This window comes from Thermobia domestica, chromosome 11, assembly GCF_964235325.1.
Source record: "Thermobia domestica chromosome 11, izTheDome1.hap1.1, whole genome shotgun sequence".
Lineage (NCBI taxonomy): Eukaryota > Metazoa > Arthropoda > Insecta > Zygentoma > Lepismatidae > Thermobia > Thermobia domestica.
The window spans coordinates 92,537,207-92,555,494 of record NC_137464.1 but is presented as its reverse complement, the minus strand read 5'-3'; the positions used below and the strand labels follow the sequence as shown (position 1 = coordinate 92,555,494).

The following is an 18,288-nucleotide window of genomic DNA, read 5'->3' as shown; positions in this document are numbered from 1 at the left end:
CAAATTGGCTGAAAAGATTGAAATCATGTTATTAAGTTTCACAACCTGTATAATCTATACAACAACAACAACAACAAAAGGAGAAAGAAAGCTACCATGTCTGCAGATTTGTCAAGAAGTCAAAACGATGAATTATTTTGTACTGTGTCTGGTAAGCCAATTTGGTAATTATTATGGATAAAATGCAAAATAAATTAAGGAGATATGTATGAGCGGTAATTACATCCATCTGAATAAAACAAAACACTTCAGTAAACAGTGAAAAAAGCCGAACTGAACAACAATTTAATAAGGAAATGCGGAGTCTCAAAGATCCATCAAACTTACATTCCAGTAAGATTTTTGATTCTAGTAGACACTCTACATCCAACTTAGCAAACTTGTTCCTAATGTGCTTTTAATGCGATAGCATCTAATGTACAGTCCGCAGCAAAAAACCTGCAACATGAGCATGTAAGTATATTGTGAAACTATGCCTAAAAGCACATTGATTCAACATAACGTCTAAGTGGCACGAATTATGCCAGGAGAAACCTCGACGTTCTCCGCTGCACACTTATTTTGGAGCAGAAGACTTCGTCATTTCACAATAAACTTACTTGCTCATGTTGCAGGTTTTTTGATGTGGACTGTACAACTAAAACAGTAATGAAGTTAGATCTTTTTAAACAGTATTCCAAAACCTGAAAGTATAGATTTAAGTATAACATTATTTAAAGGAAGAGCAGGACAATCTTCTTGTGCCTCATGGCGACAATGCTAAGTGGCTAATGCTTTGCAATGGTCGCATCCCCAAGGCGATAAAGTAGTTCTTTTAGACATTGAAGGTATGTATGGTAGTATTTGCATGTACATTAGCTCTAGATATAGTAGAAAAAGCAATTAGCAAGATTTAAGTTTCACACGCTACATCTGTATTTCAACTTCTAGAGTCAACAATAATTTCAACATGGAGACCACCTGGACGCCTCGCAGCTTTTTCTTTGTTCTTTAAGTTTTCTCACTATTTCTTCCTTTCTTTAGGTACTTTAACGGGAACGATTTTATGAAATAAAATATAAACAATAATAGCCATTAAATATTATTTTCTAATTTCACGATGATTGTCAATAAATATATTTTGGGCTTTAAGAACAAAGTGTTTATTTAATTACTTTTATAATAAGGTTTTTTCATTGGCTTTATCACAGCCTTTTGAAGGAAAAAGTTAACATATTCGTAATATGTGAGCATTAATAACAATGATAATTAACTGTTTATGTTAGGAAAAAATGAAATTCATGATTATGCCGGCTAGGCTAAAGAAGACGGTGATGATGAGAAAGGAAGGAAATGGTGGAAGCAAACGGGAGAATCCCGAGAAAACCCACGCACACGGTGTTTGTCCACCATAAAGTTCACTTGGCACGAGCTGGGATCAAACCAAGGACCCCATGCACCAGAGATGAACGCTCTACCATTGAGCCACCGCGGCCCTTGTTTATGTTAGAGCCTGCAACGTAGGCGGGTTCGTCATTGGTTGGGGGTCCGTAGGCTCTCCCCTTTTCTTAAGGTCAGATTACGTATGACGGCGGTTTTGTAGGATAGTTCTGTTCTAAGTGTTCATTATGGGTAGAACAATATCAAATAATACCATATTTTAATTTTGTGCTAAGATCGATGCCGTTCAGAAGACTTACCGCCTCAAAAATCGACAAATGTTGCCAATAGTATATTGGATCTCTTTCGCTCATACTGTTTTCCCTTTTCCCCAGTTTTGCCATATCATACCAGCCGTAAGATCAGGAGATTCCAACATTAAAAAGCAGGAGGAAGTCTGTTTTGAAAAACTGAAATTTAAAATATTTAATGGTACACAAAATTACAATAGACTTAATATATATGATACTTGTTCCCACCTCACTCTGTTAAAATTAATCTCTCGTCAATATTTTTCATTTGTGACAAATAAAATTAAATGTTAGAATCACATTAATTTAATAACAATAATTTTACCGTCTATAGAAGTCAACAACAGATTGTGTTGAGTACCTACGGCATTTTTATTCACTTGATTTAAAAGGAGTTATTTGTCTGTTTTCTTTAAAATGAACTGGATTTTTAATTATGTGATTTTACTAGGTTCTTCGTCAAGCCTATTTAAATGTCCCTTGCTTTTCCAAAAATTGATTTGCATCATACATAAATTTAATACTCCTTACATTTGATTATTAAATAATAAAATATATGTGTAACAAATTTCACTTTCGCTAAGTACGGAACATTTAAATACATTTGATGAAGAAATAAATAAAATAAAATCATTGAAATTCAAATTTTTTTATTATTATTACTTAAAGATGGGGCAGATAGTCAACGTATTAATCGGTTCCTTAATTTTAGCTTTTCTTAAATTCCCTTATTAAAAAATCGTTACGTTATAGCACACCAATGGCACTAAATAAATATTGATAATAGCATAAATTTCTGTCCTCTATATTATACGAGGATGTGCTGATAAAGATTAAGCCTTACCGAGTGAAAATTAAGATAGGAAGTTGAAATTAGCAGCTTCCTGAGTATATATGGCAGGATCCGTATAGACTGTTGCAAAATGCAATATTCTGTGATATTAATATCTTTTTCTTTTTCATTTCAGAAGTGAACATGGCAGCATCTCCAGCAAGCTTCAGTCCAGAAGAGCATAGGACCGTCATGAAATTTCTCTTTCTTCAAGGGAAAGGTGTGATGCAGATCTACGATGAAATGAAACAAACTTTGGGTGACCGTGGGCCGTCATATGCAACTGTCAAACGCTGTATGGCAAACTTCAAAACTGGCCATTTTGATATTGAAAATGCGAAACCCAGTTGCATGGCTGTTTTTGTGTCTGTTCCCGAAAATATGCAAGTCATCCAGGACATAATAATGGAAAATCGTCGAATATCAGCCAAAAGGACTGCTACATGTTTGGGCATATCATGTGAAAGAGTTGGTACCATTATTCATAATGATCTGGATATAAGGAAGGTTGCAGCAAAGTGGATCCCCAACTTCTGACGAAGGAACAAAAGCAGGAAAGAGTGGGAACTTCGCGGACAGTTTTGGAACATTTTGCAAGATTTTTTTTTTTTTGGAGAAACTCGTAACTGGTGATGAGGCGTGGATCTATTGTTATGATCCCGAGACTAAAGAACAGTCTAAGGAATGGAGGCACAGCTCTTCTCTCCCGCCAAAGAATTGCCGTGTGCAGAGATCTGCACTGAAACAAATGGCAACAATCTTTTGGGATAAGGACTATGACTATATTTCAACATGCAGGAGTCCAAATTTATTTTTAGAGAAACTAAGTCACTAGGAGCGACACGGGGCTTTTCTAATACCCTATTTCTATCTTTTTTGAAAATCTTTATGTATTTTCCCAGTTATTTTAAGTTCTGGCATTTCATGAATAATAAATCTTGTTGTTTCGTAATACTGTCCTAGAAATATTCTGCCCTGCCAATCTCAATATTTTTTGTTGAAATATTGAAAGTGTTCGGTTTAGTTTAAATGCCTGTACTGTTTGTAAATCCTGTATGTGATTCACCACATCGTCCCTCAAAAATTATATAAAAAGATGCTTTCGTCAGTATGCTTCAACCGGAGACGATAATAAACACTATACGAACAGTCACCCATTTTTTCCCTGCCCAGACCTGCCACTGCTTGACTTCGTTAATCTGTGAAGCGGTATTCCAATGGTGCTAGGATGTTGGCACTAACCGGAGATATTCCTTACTCCTATTCAAACGTGCAAAATAGTCCACTGGGAACAAAACCCTCACTATTATAAAATAATCTGTTTCTAATTTTCCCCACACAGTATCTCTCACATCCTCAGTTTCCTACAAAAACTAATGAATCTTGGTTATTTTGTACTCTTCATCTCAATTGAAAACTGAGCAGGCTTTCCCAAGTCGCCCAAAAATCGTTTACCGCAGGCTCCCTGAACTCCACATCATCATTACAAGAACTGGTGTTATGAAACACACTGCACCTCTACCGAAGAAACTAAAAATCTATATGCAAAACTCAACCTATATTCCACACTAATCTCACTTCCCAGTATTCTGCTATAAAGATAAATAACTTTTCCATCATTCCATGTTCATCAATAGCTCAATATTATCCCAACTTTTCATGTATTCACTGTCCACCAGCCTGCTATCAAATTCTCTTCTCTTCTCTTGGATTTGCATCAGCAATAATAATTCAACGCCCGCCATCTGCCCCGGAACACAGCACGCATCACAACAGTACATTCTACTATACTTCCACGTCCAAACATTCTTAATATTCTTTCCTGACATTGGTTCATGTTTCTTACAAAGAAAAGAGAGGAAGACATATTACTATCCTCTGCCATAGTTTCAGATGCACGTATTTTCACTATTAATATAGTATCAGATTTACAAGTAGAATGTGCGTCACGGCTAGGAAAAAGCAAACAATAGATACAACTACTGCTAAATGATTCATATTTTTTCTTATATAATGCATAACTAAAAAATAACTATTCCAGCAGAAATTATCAACAGAATCAGATTGACAACGAACGACATACCTTTTAACGCATTAAATAATAGTTTCTTTCGATTTTATCGAAAAACTACGCATGAGAATTCACGTTTAAGCATATCACTTTGTTCATTTCGATGTCATCACTTTGTTCAAGGTGACCAGACAGGAAACTGATATCTGAATGACAATACAGTTGAATAGGGGTGGCAAATATATTTTATCAGCCTATCGACTCGGTGTGCCAAACAAGATGCAATTTTCATGTTGTAAGACGCCATTGCCCTTCACCTCTTCCCTACTAAATCCCTTTATCTTACAAAATGCGTACGTTTTGACCTCTCCACTTCATTGGGCAACCAGGAAAACCCCCAATACCAAAATGAAGCGTCTCTCTCAAGAAATGGTTAACTTCAAAAGTTTTCAAAATCTGTTCAATTTTGAACTTGAATTCAAACATACTTGCCTTGGAGGAATTCTTTCATATGTAAAAAGGACTCGACTCAGCACAGTGTCGATATGAAGTCAGAGTAACACTCCGCATCCTTCCCTAGTCAGTGAGTTCTATCGATTGGTATAAGTCTGATCTTTGAACATTTTCTTTTTCGTTACACGCAGGGGCGTCATTTAGGAGGGGCAATTGCCCCCCTGAGCTTGAGATTTATATAATTTTATCAATAGAATAGTAGTAAATCAGAGGGAAACGCGAAATTTTACTTATATAAAGGGGTCTTGTCCCCCCCCCCCAAGCAACTTCCAAACTTGTCGGTCAATTTTATTATTCGAACAAAAAACGTATTTTTCAGGGTTAGAAAAAGTAGTATTATTTTTTTAAAAAAAGTGTTTAAAACATGAAAAAGGTGTTCAAAATGTTTAAAATCAGTTTTAAACTGTTCAAAAAATTTTTAAAACATATTTCAAAATCGTATAATAATGAATTTATTAAGACTTTTTTGCTCTTGCAACCGATCTTTTCAGTTATTTTATTCTCGTTAAGACTACACTGTGTTCGGTACAGAATATTTCAGTGTAGATTAGTAATTCTCAACCTATTTCATATCAGAACCCCTCTTGCCAGTGGCTCTCGTAAGTACTTTCTTGATTGTAATAAACTTGTAATTTGGGGCATTCAGAGCACACGTGGATCCAAATCCATTTTCAATAAAGTTCAGTTTTGTTCTGGTAATGAATTCTATTTCAAAACATAATATCTTCGCAGTCAAGAGTCCAAAACCAATGTAACTAAAACCATGCGAAAGGGTATGGGATAGTTTCATATGAAAGCCGATAGACAAGGGCGTCAGTGGAACAGTAGGGCAACTGCCCCCATCCTTATCCTGAATTTCAGGTTTTGGGAGCACTAAGGCAATTTTAGAAATCTTTTGATAAGCAAAGTCCAACAGAACAAGCTTGAGGTCCTTACACCGAATAAATACGGAGAACATGCAGATGATTAAAACTAGAAAGTTAGTCCAATTTCCAGAATTTTAAGCAGGTCCGAAACTCGAAAGTAGAGCCACCTTCGGAATCCTTGGGCCAAAAAATATACAAGAAAGCAATATGTTTTCCTTACGGCCAATGGAAATGGGCTACAACTGATCAAAATCCGTATTTATTCGGTGTAAGGACTTCAAATTCTTTATGTTGGACTTTGCTCAGCAAAAGGTTTCTAAATCTGAACTACAGCCCCCAAAATCTGAAATTTGGGGTAGGGAGCGGACGACCTATAAACGAACGGCCCTCTCTAGCGGCAATTATATAAAATTCTAAATTGTATCTTGTCATGTAGATTCTCTTTCTTTCATCTCGAATTCGTGGTTGTGAAAAACGTCGGTGTATTCTTTTGGACACACCCTGCATTTATATAACGTAATTGTGCATCAACATCATTCCCAATCTGCAGTGTACACAATATAATGTTAATATCTTAAATTTATGAGCAAGGAGGGGGAAATTAGCCCTCCTCCCCCATTCCATCAATGCCCTTGTCTAGCGGTTATCCTTTGAAACTATAGTCCACATCCTTTCACGTGGTTTTTGTTTCATTTATTTTGTACCCCTAGCTACGAAGATACTACGTTTGCTGAGCAAAAGTGAACCTTTCTGAAAATGGACTTGGATCTCTTGTGCTCTGAACGCCCCATACCTAAAAATATTTTATAAAAGCTGATTTGGAGCCAAATTTATACTGCAACCCAAGTTTGTTCGAAACGCATAAAATTAGTTTAGTTTGATTGATTAGTCTTGCATCAGTAGCAAGGCTATATGAGACAAAACTTTTTGTTGAAAGTGGGATCCTAACCACTAATTTTAAAATTTTACGTCGGATCGCAGTCAAAATCTATACAACAAATTCCGACGTCTCGTGCCTCTACCCTCAAAATTTAATGTTAAAAGACCGAAAATTGCGCCCTGTAGCGTAGTGCATACATACATACAGACGAACAAATTGATATCTAACTGTTCCAGACACTGACGTTCGGCACTGAACTTACAATAAGTATCACGCTTTAATGGTTAGTTACGCGAGCGGCTGTCGTACCTTGCGCTTTTTCGCCTGGTCCCTGCACACAAGCTATGCCAAGGTGTAAAGCTTTTAAGAAAATTTAGAATTGAGGTAGGAAAAAGGGCCGAAATAAAATTTTCATAATACAATGAAAAATATATTGTTGATACAAAATTAATTTTTACCTGAAGTTTCCAGTTGCATCTCAACCACATCACTGACGTTAGAATCATTAGAAGCAATTTTCGGATCCCCACTTCTACCATCTATTTGGGTTCCCAATATTTTCATAGCATTGCATTTTTCATAATGATTCTTCATTCTTTGAACTAAACCAACCATTTCTTTCTTACACGTTTTGCAACGAGCTCGTATGGTCGTTGCTCCAAATGATGTCCTATTTTCTTCCCCTAAAACTCATGTTAAACGATTCCAAGTTGTACGGAGACTGAGAACCAACATGTACTGTATCAACGAATGCCTGCTATATTTTATTTTCAGAACCGCAATTTAACAAATAACCTTTGGTTTGTTTTTTGAATACAACACAAAAATTGGTTTCCATGATAATTCTTTTATTTATTTTTTTTATATCAGTTCTACAAGTAGTCCAACCTTCGACTACGACACTTTCTCGCAAGTTAACTGAGAAACATTTCAACAATACATGTTAAAAATAAGGAAAAAAAAAAGGGGACAAAATAAATTGTAGTTCACCACATTGACCTGCTGTAGCCACGAGAAATCAAAACATTCACATGGGAACAAAAATGCACCGAGAAAAATGTATGTGGTGTATGTAAAATCGTATGTTACATTTGTAAATCCTACGTTTGTAAACGCATGTTTTATAACACTTTCTGTATAAGTGCTCCATCTATACGTACTTTCCGTATGAAACAAAATAGGCGGTCAAGATGTCACAATGGGCATATATAACATATAGCTGACGAAGGTAACATACATACACTATGTGATCAAAAGTATCCGGACACCTGGCTGAAAATGACGCACAATTTCGTGGCGTCCTCCATTGGTACTGCTGGAATTCAATATGATGTTGGCCCACCCTTAGCCTTAATAACAGCTTCCACTCTCGCAGGCATACTTTCAATCAGGTGCTGGTAGGTTTCTTGGGGAATGGCAGCCCATTCTTCACGGAGTGCTGAACTGAGGAGAGGTATCGATGTAAGTCGGCGAGGCCTGGCACGAAATCGGCGTTCCAAAACATCCCAAAGGTGTTCTATGGGATTTAAGTCAGGACTCTGTGCAGGCCAGTCCATTACAGGGATGTTATGGTCGGGTAACTACTCCGCCACAGGCCGTGAAGTATGAACAGGTGCTCGATCGTGTTGAAAGATGCAATCGCCATCCCCGAATTGCTCCTCAACAGTGGGAAGCAAGATGGTGCTTAAAACATCAATGTAGGCCTGCGCTGAGACAGTGCCACGCAAAACAAGGATCCTCCAAGAAAAAACCCACCAAACTATACCACCACCACCTCCGAATTTTACTGTTGGCACTACACACGTTGACAGATGACGTTCACCGGGCATTCGCCATACCCACACCCTGCCATCGGATCGCCACATTGTGTACCGTGATTCGTCACTCCACACAACGTTTTTCCAATGTTCAATCGTCCAAGGTTTACGCTCCTTACACCAAGCGAGGCGTCGTTTGGCATTTACCTGCGTGATGAGTGGCTTATGAGCAGCCGCTCGACCATGAAATCCAAGTTTTCTCACCTCACGCCTAACTGTCATAGTACTTGGAGTGGATCCTGATGCAGTTTGGAATTCCTGTGTGATGGTCTGGATAGATGTCTGCCTATTACACTTTACGACTCTCTTCAACTGTCGGCGATCTCTGTCAGTCAACAGACGAGGTCGGCCTGTACGCTTTTGTGCTGTACGTGTCCCTTCATGTTTCCACTTCACTATCACATCAGGCACTGGACCTAGGGATATTTAGGAATGTGGAAATCTCGCGTACAGACTTCTGACACAAATGACACCCAATTACCTGACCACGTTCGAAGTCCGTGAGTTCCGCTGAGCGTCCCATTCTGCTTTCTCACGATGTCTGATGACTACTGAGGTCGCTGATAATGAGTACCTGGCAGTAGGTGGCAGCACAATGCACCTAATATGAAAAACGTGTGTTTTTGGGGGTGTCCGGATAATTTTGATCACATAGTGTATATGTATGTAATATAAGGAAGACTATTAGATATCAGACATCCTGCAACGGCATGATGTAACATCTAAGGGCAATGCCTATGTAGCATACGAATAACGCACGCTCCGTACTGATTTCTGCAGTAATCAAGAGGATTTCGTATATTTGTACAATCTACCGCTGTCCGGAGAACGAATTTTTCTCAGTGTAGTTTTCTGAATGGGGAGCACTTTTTGACAATTTTCTTTCTCTGGCAGATTTTTTTAACAAAAATAAAATAAAATAAAAATAAACATGTTTAAAACAAGTCTTAAAAAATATACACGTTTAACAAAATGTTTAAAACGTATACAAAATTTGTTTTAAACAAAATCAATTGTTTTTAAAGTTTTAATCCTTTGTTTTAAACAAACAAACAAACAAAAAACCTGGTATTTTTGCGAAACTAACTATAATTTAGCAAATCTCACGTATATTAACGATGTAGATATAAGAAAGAAATTTTTCTGGAGACAGGACAACTTTGTCGTGCCATGAAGCATGTAAGTCTGCTAAAATCTCGAATTCTGAGTTTTTCTGATCACAAAACATGTTTTGTGTTAGTGTCACTCAAAAGGAAAGAAAAGTAATCCGTTCAAAGTAAAAACGCCTTCTGAGTTCTACAAATATATTTTATCTGTTATCAGATATTTCTTTACTTTGGAGAAAAAGTGTTCGCATACAGATTTGATTGATTGGGGAAGAGTGGTTACGTCAGCTGCGTAGCTATTTGTTCCCGTTACGAACACAGATTTACGAAGCAAAACTTATAATCTAGCATCTTGTTGTACTACGATACTGAGGTTCAGAAATAGCATCCAACTTCTCCATAATAGTAACTTACATCTCTCTTCCTTCCTCTTTATGTCAATATCCAACATCGAATACCAAAATTTATTGGATTCTTCACCATAACCCATTTCAAACATAATTGGGAACGCTTCTTTCTCGTATTTCGACCATGAACGGAAAGGAAAAGGGTATACATACACAATCAAACAACATGCATCTGTCAAAATTGCACAAGTTCTGGACAGAGCTGGAATGACGCATTTTTGCGTAAGAGTTAACGTAATTACAAGAAGCTTACCCATAATGGAAAGAAAATATGACTCTTACCAGATTGAAATAAAAAACAATAACTATTTTATGGGAATTCTCGTGAATTTATTTTAGGTTAAAAAAACAAAGAAACAAAATTTAATTTATTGATTTACAAAAGATTGGTTTAACAAATGAAGTCAAAGTAAATACTATAAAAACAACACTGTTTAGCAGTAGAATAAGATGAATTTTCCTCATAAAAACTTAGGAACAATTATTTTACACCTTCAACCGTCAAAACAAAACAAAAAATAATTCCAGTCTTTTATAAAGTCTAAAAACAAACACTCGAAGAAATACCTTATCTGACAACAATTCCTAATAATACACAATATACATATCAAACTGTACATTCTCAAAACAATCTGAAAGAAGGGAGATATCTGCACGAGAAGTTACTTACGCAATATCCATCTTATTCTGCAACTTAACATCTAAAGTTCTTAATGTAAATTTGATTATTTTGCTAGTTAAAAAACAAGGAAACTACATCGATTTCACTTTTTCACTAAGTTTTTTTTTTCAAATATTTAAAAATATTCGCAAAATACAGTGCAAGTGATTCATAGTGTAACAATAATACATAATCTAGGAATGTTTTAATATCGGAAAGAATACCACTATAATTAAGTAACGCTTTAGTATTAGAAAAGAAGGTTGTCTTAACATAATGCCATACCATGATTTAACTTTCACAGGCATTATACGAGTGACAAAATAAATGACAATCTTTATTATTCATTCGTTTCTGAAACTTTGTACTTTTCTTTTTATCTGCACAGAACCTTGAAAACTGACAAAGTCAACATTTCTATGCTGAAAGCAAAGGTGATGATCGTTACTTGTAATTATATATGTTCATTTACCACCGAAAATTAATATTCGTGGGATTAAAATTTTGTTTTCTCGAGTTGTCCGTCAGCTGATATTCACGAAGTAATTTGCTTCGGAAGCAAAACGGTCTCAATCTTTGGCAAGATACTTTCCTGAGAAAATGGTAACACCTTTGTTAAATTTTTCGAAATTTCTTATAGGAAGCTTCAGATATAGAGGGACTAATTTTACTTTCTTATTGTATCTGATATTTCAATCATAATTCAATACTTCATTAGCTTAATATTAAGATGTTCAGCGCTATCTTTGCATAGTAATTTGTGAATGTGCTAAAGGAGAACTGAAGTATAGCTCTATTAGAGCTTACTCAACCCTTCCATAACGTTCTTTTTGATTCAATTCTATAATTGTCGCTATATTTATTCATTATTTACTTGATTCATCTCGGAGGTAAACTATACTAAATCATTTTTTGGTTGTAACTCAGTTTAACATACTTTCTCCATCTATTGCAACATACATCTTACAAGCAGCTGTTGGCCTTTTTGTTTGTTGTTATTGTTAGTGAATTCTCAGTAAACTGAAAAGCTAACTCATATTAAAGTTGGTATATACACAAAATTACTCTTCTCGGTCTTTGAAATACAAATTAAACTGATTTTCAGAGAAATAGACTTAAATCTTAAGTACACAAAGTTTCAAACCAGTCAAAACATAGTTCTTCAAGATTACTTTCTTAAAAATATATTTCATTAAATTTAATATTAAAAATATTTATTTCTATCAAATCAACTTGAAGTTCTTTATTTAAATTTGGCCACATTTCTGATTAGAATAAACTTACGATAAAAATGTAATTTCTTCGAAATCACTTGCACGTATCCTACGTTTAACAGTTAGAAATAGATTTTATCATCACCATTATTATACTTATTAAGCACCAGCTTATCAGTGTTTGAAATCACAGCATTATGCTGAACAAACACAAAAAAATCGATGTATCTTTACTATTATTACTTTTGTACCCTTCAAAAGAAAATTATGCTTCCAACAATTGTATTTCCTTTCATATTTTGAAATATCACGAAAAAGTTATTTTTATGCTATATGCATACAATGAGAAATACCATGTGGCATAGTTTTTGTACAAAAGTAGCAAAAATGAACGTCTGTTTTTAAGGCAATTAAAGGAACAGCAAATACAACGCACTCATTATACAAAGAGCATTATATCAGTAAATACAAGTTTACAGTTAAGTGATCACAGCAAAGAAAATATAATTCCATATATATAAACATCAGCATATACAGTTAACGTCCAAAAAACTTTCAACATACATTCGTTCTGAAAAAAGAGAAGCAGAACTGGAGCTTAAATACAAATTGAATGTAATACCTTGAACTTTTACAAATCTGGAGTGCTTGATGAAATTAACACCTCAAATTAATTAAACAATACACCGTATTTGGCAAGCTTAAGCTGAATGCTTTAAACTAATAGCCAACTAATTTGAGTATTTATTACAAATAAATGTTTTTCTTTTTCTTTTTTGTTTTAGATTACAAAGAACCAAATTTTTCATTTCTCGAATTAATTACTCTCCCTTTTTAGATTGTCATTAAATGAAAACTTTACATGAAGGGAAAACTATTTCCACGACGCTTATTTATTATTATTATTATTTTCTCTTTGTAAACTTGAATAGGCAGAAAAACACGATGCCAAAGCATTATTCGTACACATCACAAAATAACATTCTGCATAACAAAACTAGTCTCTCTTCAAGAGAGAAATTCTCACTATGTGATACTGCTACACTGTATGCAGTTCACCAATTTAATGAAATTAAGCGGCTTATTTTTTTTTAATTTCTTAAGCTTTAAATTCATTATATTTTTTCTTTTCTTATTTTATCATTTGAACTATGTAAACCACAAACATTAGTCTAAGAAGAAATTTTTAGTACATAAATAATTTGCTTTCACAACACGTACTTTCTTCTTCTTCTTCTTCTTCGAAATAGCTGATATTAACAGTACTTTATTTTTTCTTTTGCAAAATAACGATTAAAAATCACTGGGAAGTCTCTTTCCATTTTCTTTTTTCTTAGAATCTGCATTTAACTTTTACAGTCGCACACAAATACTTATAAGCTCACATCACCATATTCTTGGTTCCACTTTTCGTATGCTGCTAAACTCGACGGAGACACACTTCTTCGAATTCTCTTCAGAGACTCCATGAAATCGTGTAGAGTAATATTCCGAACACTGCAAGGATCCAGGCATCGTACTTCTTCTGGATTCAATTCTACAAAAATGAAAAGTAATTGTTACATATGTATTTTCCTTATAACAAATTATACATTCTAACGAGCAAATGAAAATCCATTTATAATAATAATAATAATAAAAAAATCACCTCAGTTTGAAAATAATGATATTCCTAATAATTAACAATCGTTGCTTCGTCTTTATTTCAAAATAAATAATAATGAGCTGAACATGAACGTGCTTTACTGTTTATTATTAACTGTAAAACGGGTTATAACAGAAGGTTGATCCGTCTGTGTGTCAGACTTTGATGTCTCATCTACCTTAGAAAAAAAAACAGGGGACCACTATCAGTTGCCCTCGATGTGATCACCATGTCTTGGCAATAGCCCTGCACCGTATACTTTCATTGTAGAAGGCTCCGTTGAAGTACAAGTACGAAAATCTTGAGCCACTCCTCCTGGCAGGCTTTCCAGAGATCACGGACACTGGTGACAAGTGCTCTTTTCAATACACCAAACTCGGCAAAAATTCATGGGACTGGCATCAAGTGACTTCACTGGTATGTCCTGGAAAGGAAAAGCCTGAAGGCCGATGTCTGCCGCCATCTGTTGCAGAAATCTCTTGTGTAGAACGGGATGTATGTGATGAGTCCTTATCCATATGCACAGACTTAATTTATTGCATTTTCATACAAATGGGGCAGATCTTCTGTATAAATTGGTATGAGGTTGCTGATCAAATGCGGAGTTGATTTTGTACTTTTTATGCACTTGCCGAATCGTTCACTTAGCAATATTCAGCGACCACCAGAAATCTCAGCGAGAAACTTGCTTTGCAGTGACTGATAAAGTCAGTACGAATTTTGCGTCTCGTGGGGTGTACGTTACAGCTCGAATTTTTCCACAATGTGATAGATAAATGCATGCTTCGTCGAGTGCAGCAACAAACTTCCCCTTTTCCCCGAATAGATGGTGTTCGTTGAGACGCCTGCAGTGGAGTCTTTCTCTCCCTGTGATAGGCCGCAGTAAGGATATGTCCAAGACTTTCAAACACCATCCGAAGCATTAATTTGCCACGTAGGTAGCGGTTGACAGTTATTGTGCCACATGAAATTGCCTTGCAATCACACGCTGTGTACGAGAGTTTTCCTGCAGGGTCATTCGGCTCAAGTTCTGAGCTATTTGAGAAGTCAGTGCAGTACAGGGCCACTTTCTACTTCCCTCACTGAGTGAATGAAGTGCTAGAACGTCGTCGTGTATGGGTTGATTAATTATGTTCTTGATTGTCGTTGTCTCCAATACACATCCATTTTCCATGCAGTTTTTGAATCTGTGTCACGAAAAACTTGGCGTGGAAAATTGCTACGACGTAGCCGTCCCAAAACCAGTTCACCTTGTGAATCATGATACACACACCACACATACACGAACTTCGTGCGATATTAGAGACCTTTGTCTTTCTCCTGCTATTTGAATAATTCGGATCGGTCGATTCTGTGAGCAGGGTTGAAGGTTTAAAATATCTGACACACACAGACAGATCAACCTTCTGTAATTACTTATATAAAATTTATAATTTTTATACCATGTCAAGCATATCTTTATTAACTAAACAACATGTACACAGTATATAAACTAGACACAGTTGTGACTGTTTACCTTTAGAACAGTTTTGGATCCTTTATCAAACTTTACCGCCAACCCACATAAAACATACTACCATTTATCATATTTAAATTTGAGTGTAAATATCTGTAACCACAAGTTAGTTTGGCGCTTTTTTTTTTTTTTTTTTTTGTTGTTGTTGTTGTTGTTGTTGTTAAACATTTAGTACTTTTAATTAATCACGATTTTAGCCTATATCGTGCAAGCTGAAGACTTGAAGGGGACAACTAGTATTTGTAAATAGTTTTCCCTCATTTTCATGGTTTGGAAAGAAATTTTCTCTCCACTGGTTAAAAAAAAGAAGGGGGGAGGGACCCGGCACAAGGAATGCAGCATTAATCTACGTAAAACATACCTTCATTTACATTTAACAGAAAAAAAATTCCAATTTTCAAGCCCTTGTAACTTCGTTGCTATTCATATGACCATAGTATTCAATGCTAAGGTACTTCGGATGTGCATTGTCGTGTCCATCTTCGTTATGCTGTATGTGTGACAGAGTCTTCCAAACTTTAAACGTCTGTGATATTATAACATTCTTAGTTTGCAACGCTGAATAATAAATGTGTTATTTTAAGTTTTCGTTTAACATGTTGATTCGAAATATGTAATAATCTCACGTAGTGCCATTTGAAAAAATATAACTTTATACTGGGATGGTAACACTGTTCACTGTGTGATGTTTAGTACGTAAAACGATGTCCCCTTCCTTATACTTGCTTCATGCGAAGTTTCACTTTCCTCCCTCTTTGGGTTTCTCCGTTATTACGGATGTTCCAGATTGTTCACCCTCGTACAGATTGACAATATGGAGCAACCATAAATTTAATTACTTATAAATATTGTATTTTTTCCATGTGTGCTAACGGTTTTAGAGGTTACATTCGGTAGCTCCATCTACAAATATTTACAATTTCGCATCTCCACGTGTAGATTAACAAGAGTGGAGAAATGACTATATGCATGTTGTGTTGTGCGCAAGAAAAACTTATAACAGGCGCGCAAAATAAAAACCCACCAAACTATTGGCGACTTCCCACTTCGTAGACACGCCTCCGCGAGGGAATATTTCATAACCAATCGGAAGAAGAATTGAGGGTTATGGCGCCGAAAACACTGTTGTGGACGCTATTTGAAAGTAATGTGACTTAACTTCATAATCCTGAAAAGTAATTTAGAAAATTCACTGCGAGCAAAGGCAGGCAACTAGGAAGAGCGTTACGGCTCTGAAGGTCCTGAAAAGAATGCTATTTTGACAGTGAATGTGGCACAAACTCTTTGGGAAGTGCATAATGTATACAATCTTTAGAGTATAATTGCTTTCTGTACGGTGAATTACACGACAATAACACTTACCTTAATTATATTACTCCTCATCATATTGCGGTAATTTTTAAGTTCTTTAGACCTTTCTCTTTCTTTTTGAATCTATAGATTTTACTCGTAAACCTACGAAATATCTCCATATTGTTGATTTGCATCAATCGTCAATATTTACAAGAATGACAAGGAAAGATGTGGTGTATTAAACAACACGAGAACAAAAGTTTGCAAAATTTACGGGTAAAATCTATTGTCACTATGAATGACCAATGTTAGAAGGATCACATTTATGCAGTACGGATACATCTAATTGAAGTAAAATGCTAAAAATTGCAAACATATTACTGTCTTATAATCCTATTTAAATAGAGAATAGCACTGGAAATACTTGATTCAGAAGTAAGGTGGATGACAGAGTGACAACAGAAATTACAAGAAGACCAAGAGGAAGATTTTACCAAAATGTGAAACCTTTTGTATGAAATTGGAACATATCTATCGAAGTTAAAATGCTACTATACAACATCTACGTTATATTTATAATAAATAACCTAATTGTGGAAACAGAGATTAAGATTCCCAAGTACATAATCTCGGAATGATCAGAAATGATCAGGAATACTCAATCAACCGTTGTGAATGTATTGAAATCATTAAATAAAATTCGACTATGCTAACATTTTCTTATATTAAGCAGAATGTTTGTTTCGTATACAAATGCACACCGCCGAACCGTTTAAAATGATTTTTTTTTTTTTTTTTTGACCTGGGTTCCCATCATGTTATTTTGATTGCAGGGCTTATAGTGGTCTGGTCTCTTGTAAATAGTTGAAAAGTGACCGAACGTACACGAAAAAGCGACCAAAAAGTGACTAAAAGCACACGAAAAAGTGACCAAAATCTCATCATGCCCCTTTTTTTTTGTCAATTTCTCCATCACCTCTCCCTTTGTTTGTTGTTTTATCTTTGTTGTTTGTTCTTTACTTCTTCTTTTTGAGCTTCCTCCTTTCTTAGGTTTTCTAAGTATGCTTTGTCATTACGGTAAGCAGACTTAGCAGATGTAACAAGCTTTTGAGTAAATGGAACCAGTTCTGGCCTATTTCCGAATTTCTTCATCCCAGACATTATATTTAACTTAGCATTGAGAGTTCTCAAAGCCATGAAACAATCAAATTCATTACCTACTCTTAAGAAAAACATACAAGAACCATAACACAAAACGAACATGATGAAAAACAAACAAACACAAACAAACAAACACAAACACAAACACACACACACACACACACACACATATATATATATATATATATATATATATATATATATATATATATATATATATTGAGCGGAGCGCTAACTATTACGAGAGAAAGAATAGACACAGAAGTTCTCAACCCCACCTTGAAAGCTTAAGCATCCACCAACCATCTACTGTGCTTTAAGAAGAATACAAGCTGAAGTGAGAAAAAAGCTGACTGTTTCACATGTGACAGCAAGTACTGAAGCTTTCAGAAGAATATGAGTAACAAGTTTCTGCCTTTTCCATTTATTTATATATTTTTCTTAGAAAACTGCCGATGCAAAACATAAATCACACGAAAAAGTAACTTTGCCTCCCAAAAAAGTAACTTTTAGAGACCAACTTGAAAAAAGTAACTTTTAGTTATTTAAAAAAAAAAAAAAGTGATTTGCTATGAGCCCTGTGATTGCAATGCGTATCCCGAGAATGGAGAGGGAGATTCAAATATATGCCATAAATATAATTTTTCACGAGTCCCTAAAGTCAAGACAGATGAAAACGGATACATAAACTAGTTA

At 35.4% G+C, this 18,288-nt stretch overlaps 1 protein-coding gene across 2 annotated transcripts in view; it reads right to left on the bottom strand.

Annotated features, from left to right (window-relative positions):
* Positions 1-12,737: 12,737 nt before the first annotated feature.
* spas (spastin) overlaps positions 12,738-18,288 on the bottom strand; it is a 471,098-nt gene continuing 465,547 nt past the window's right edge. For both annotated transcript variants that reach the window (XM_081730817.1, XM_081730816.1), the window contains one exon: positions 12,738-13,514. In XM_081730817.1, coding sequence (XP_081586943.1) covers positions 13,351-13,514 — 164 coding nt within the window. In that variant the 3' untranslated portion in view covers positions 12,738-13,350. The remainder of the gene's footprint in view (positions 13,515-18,288) is intronic.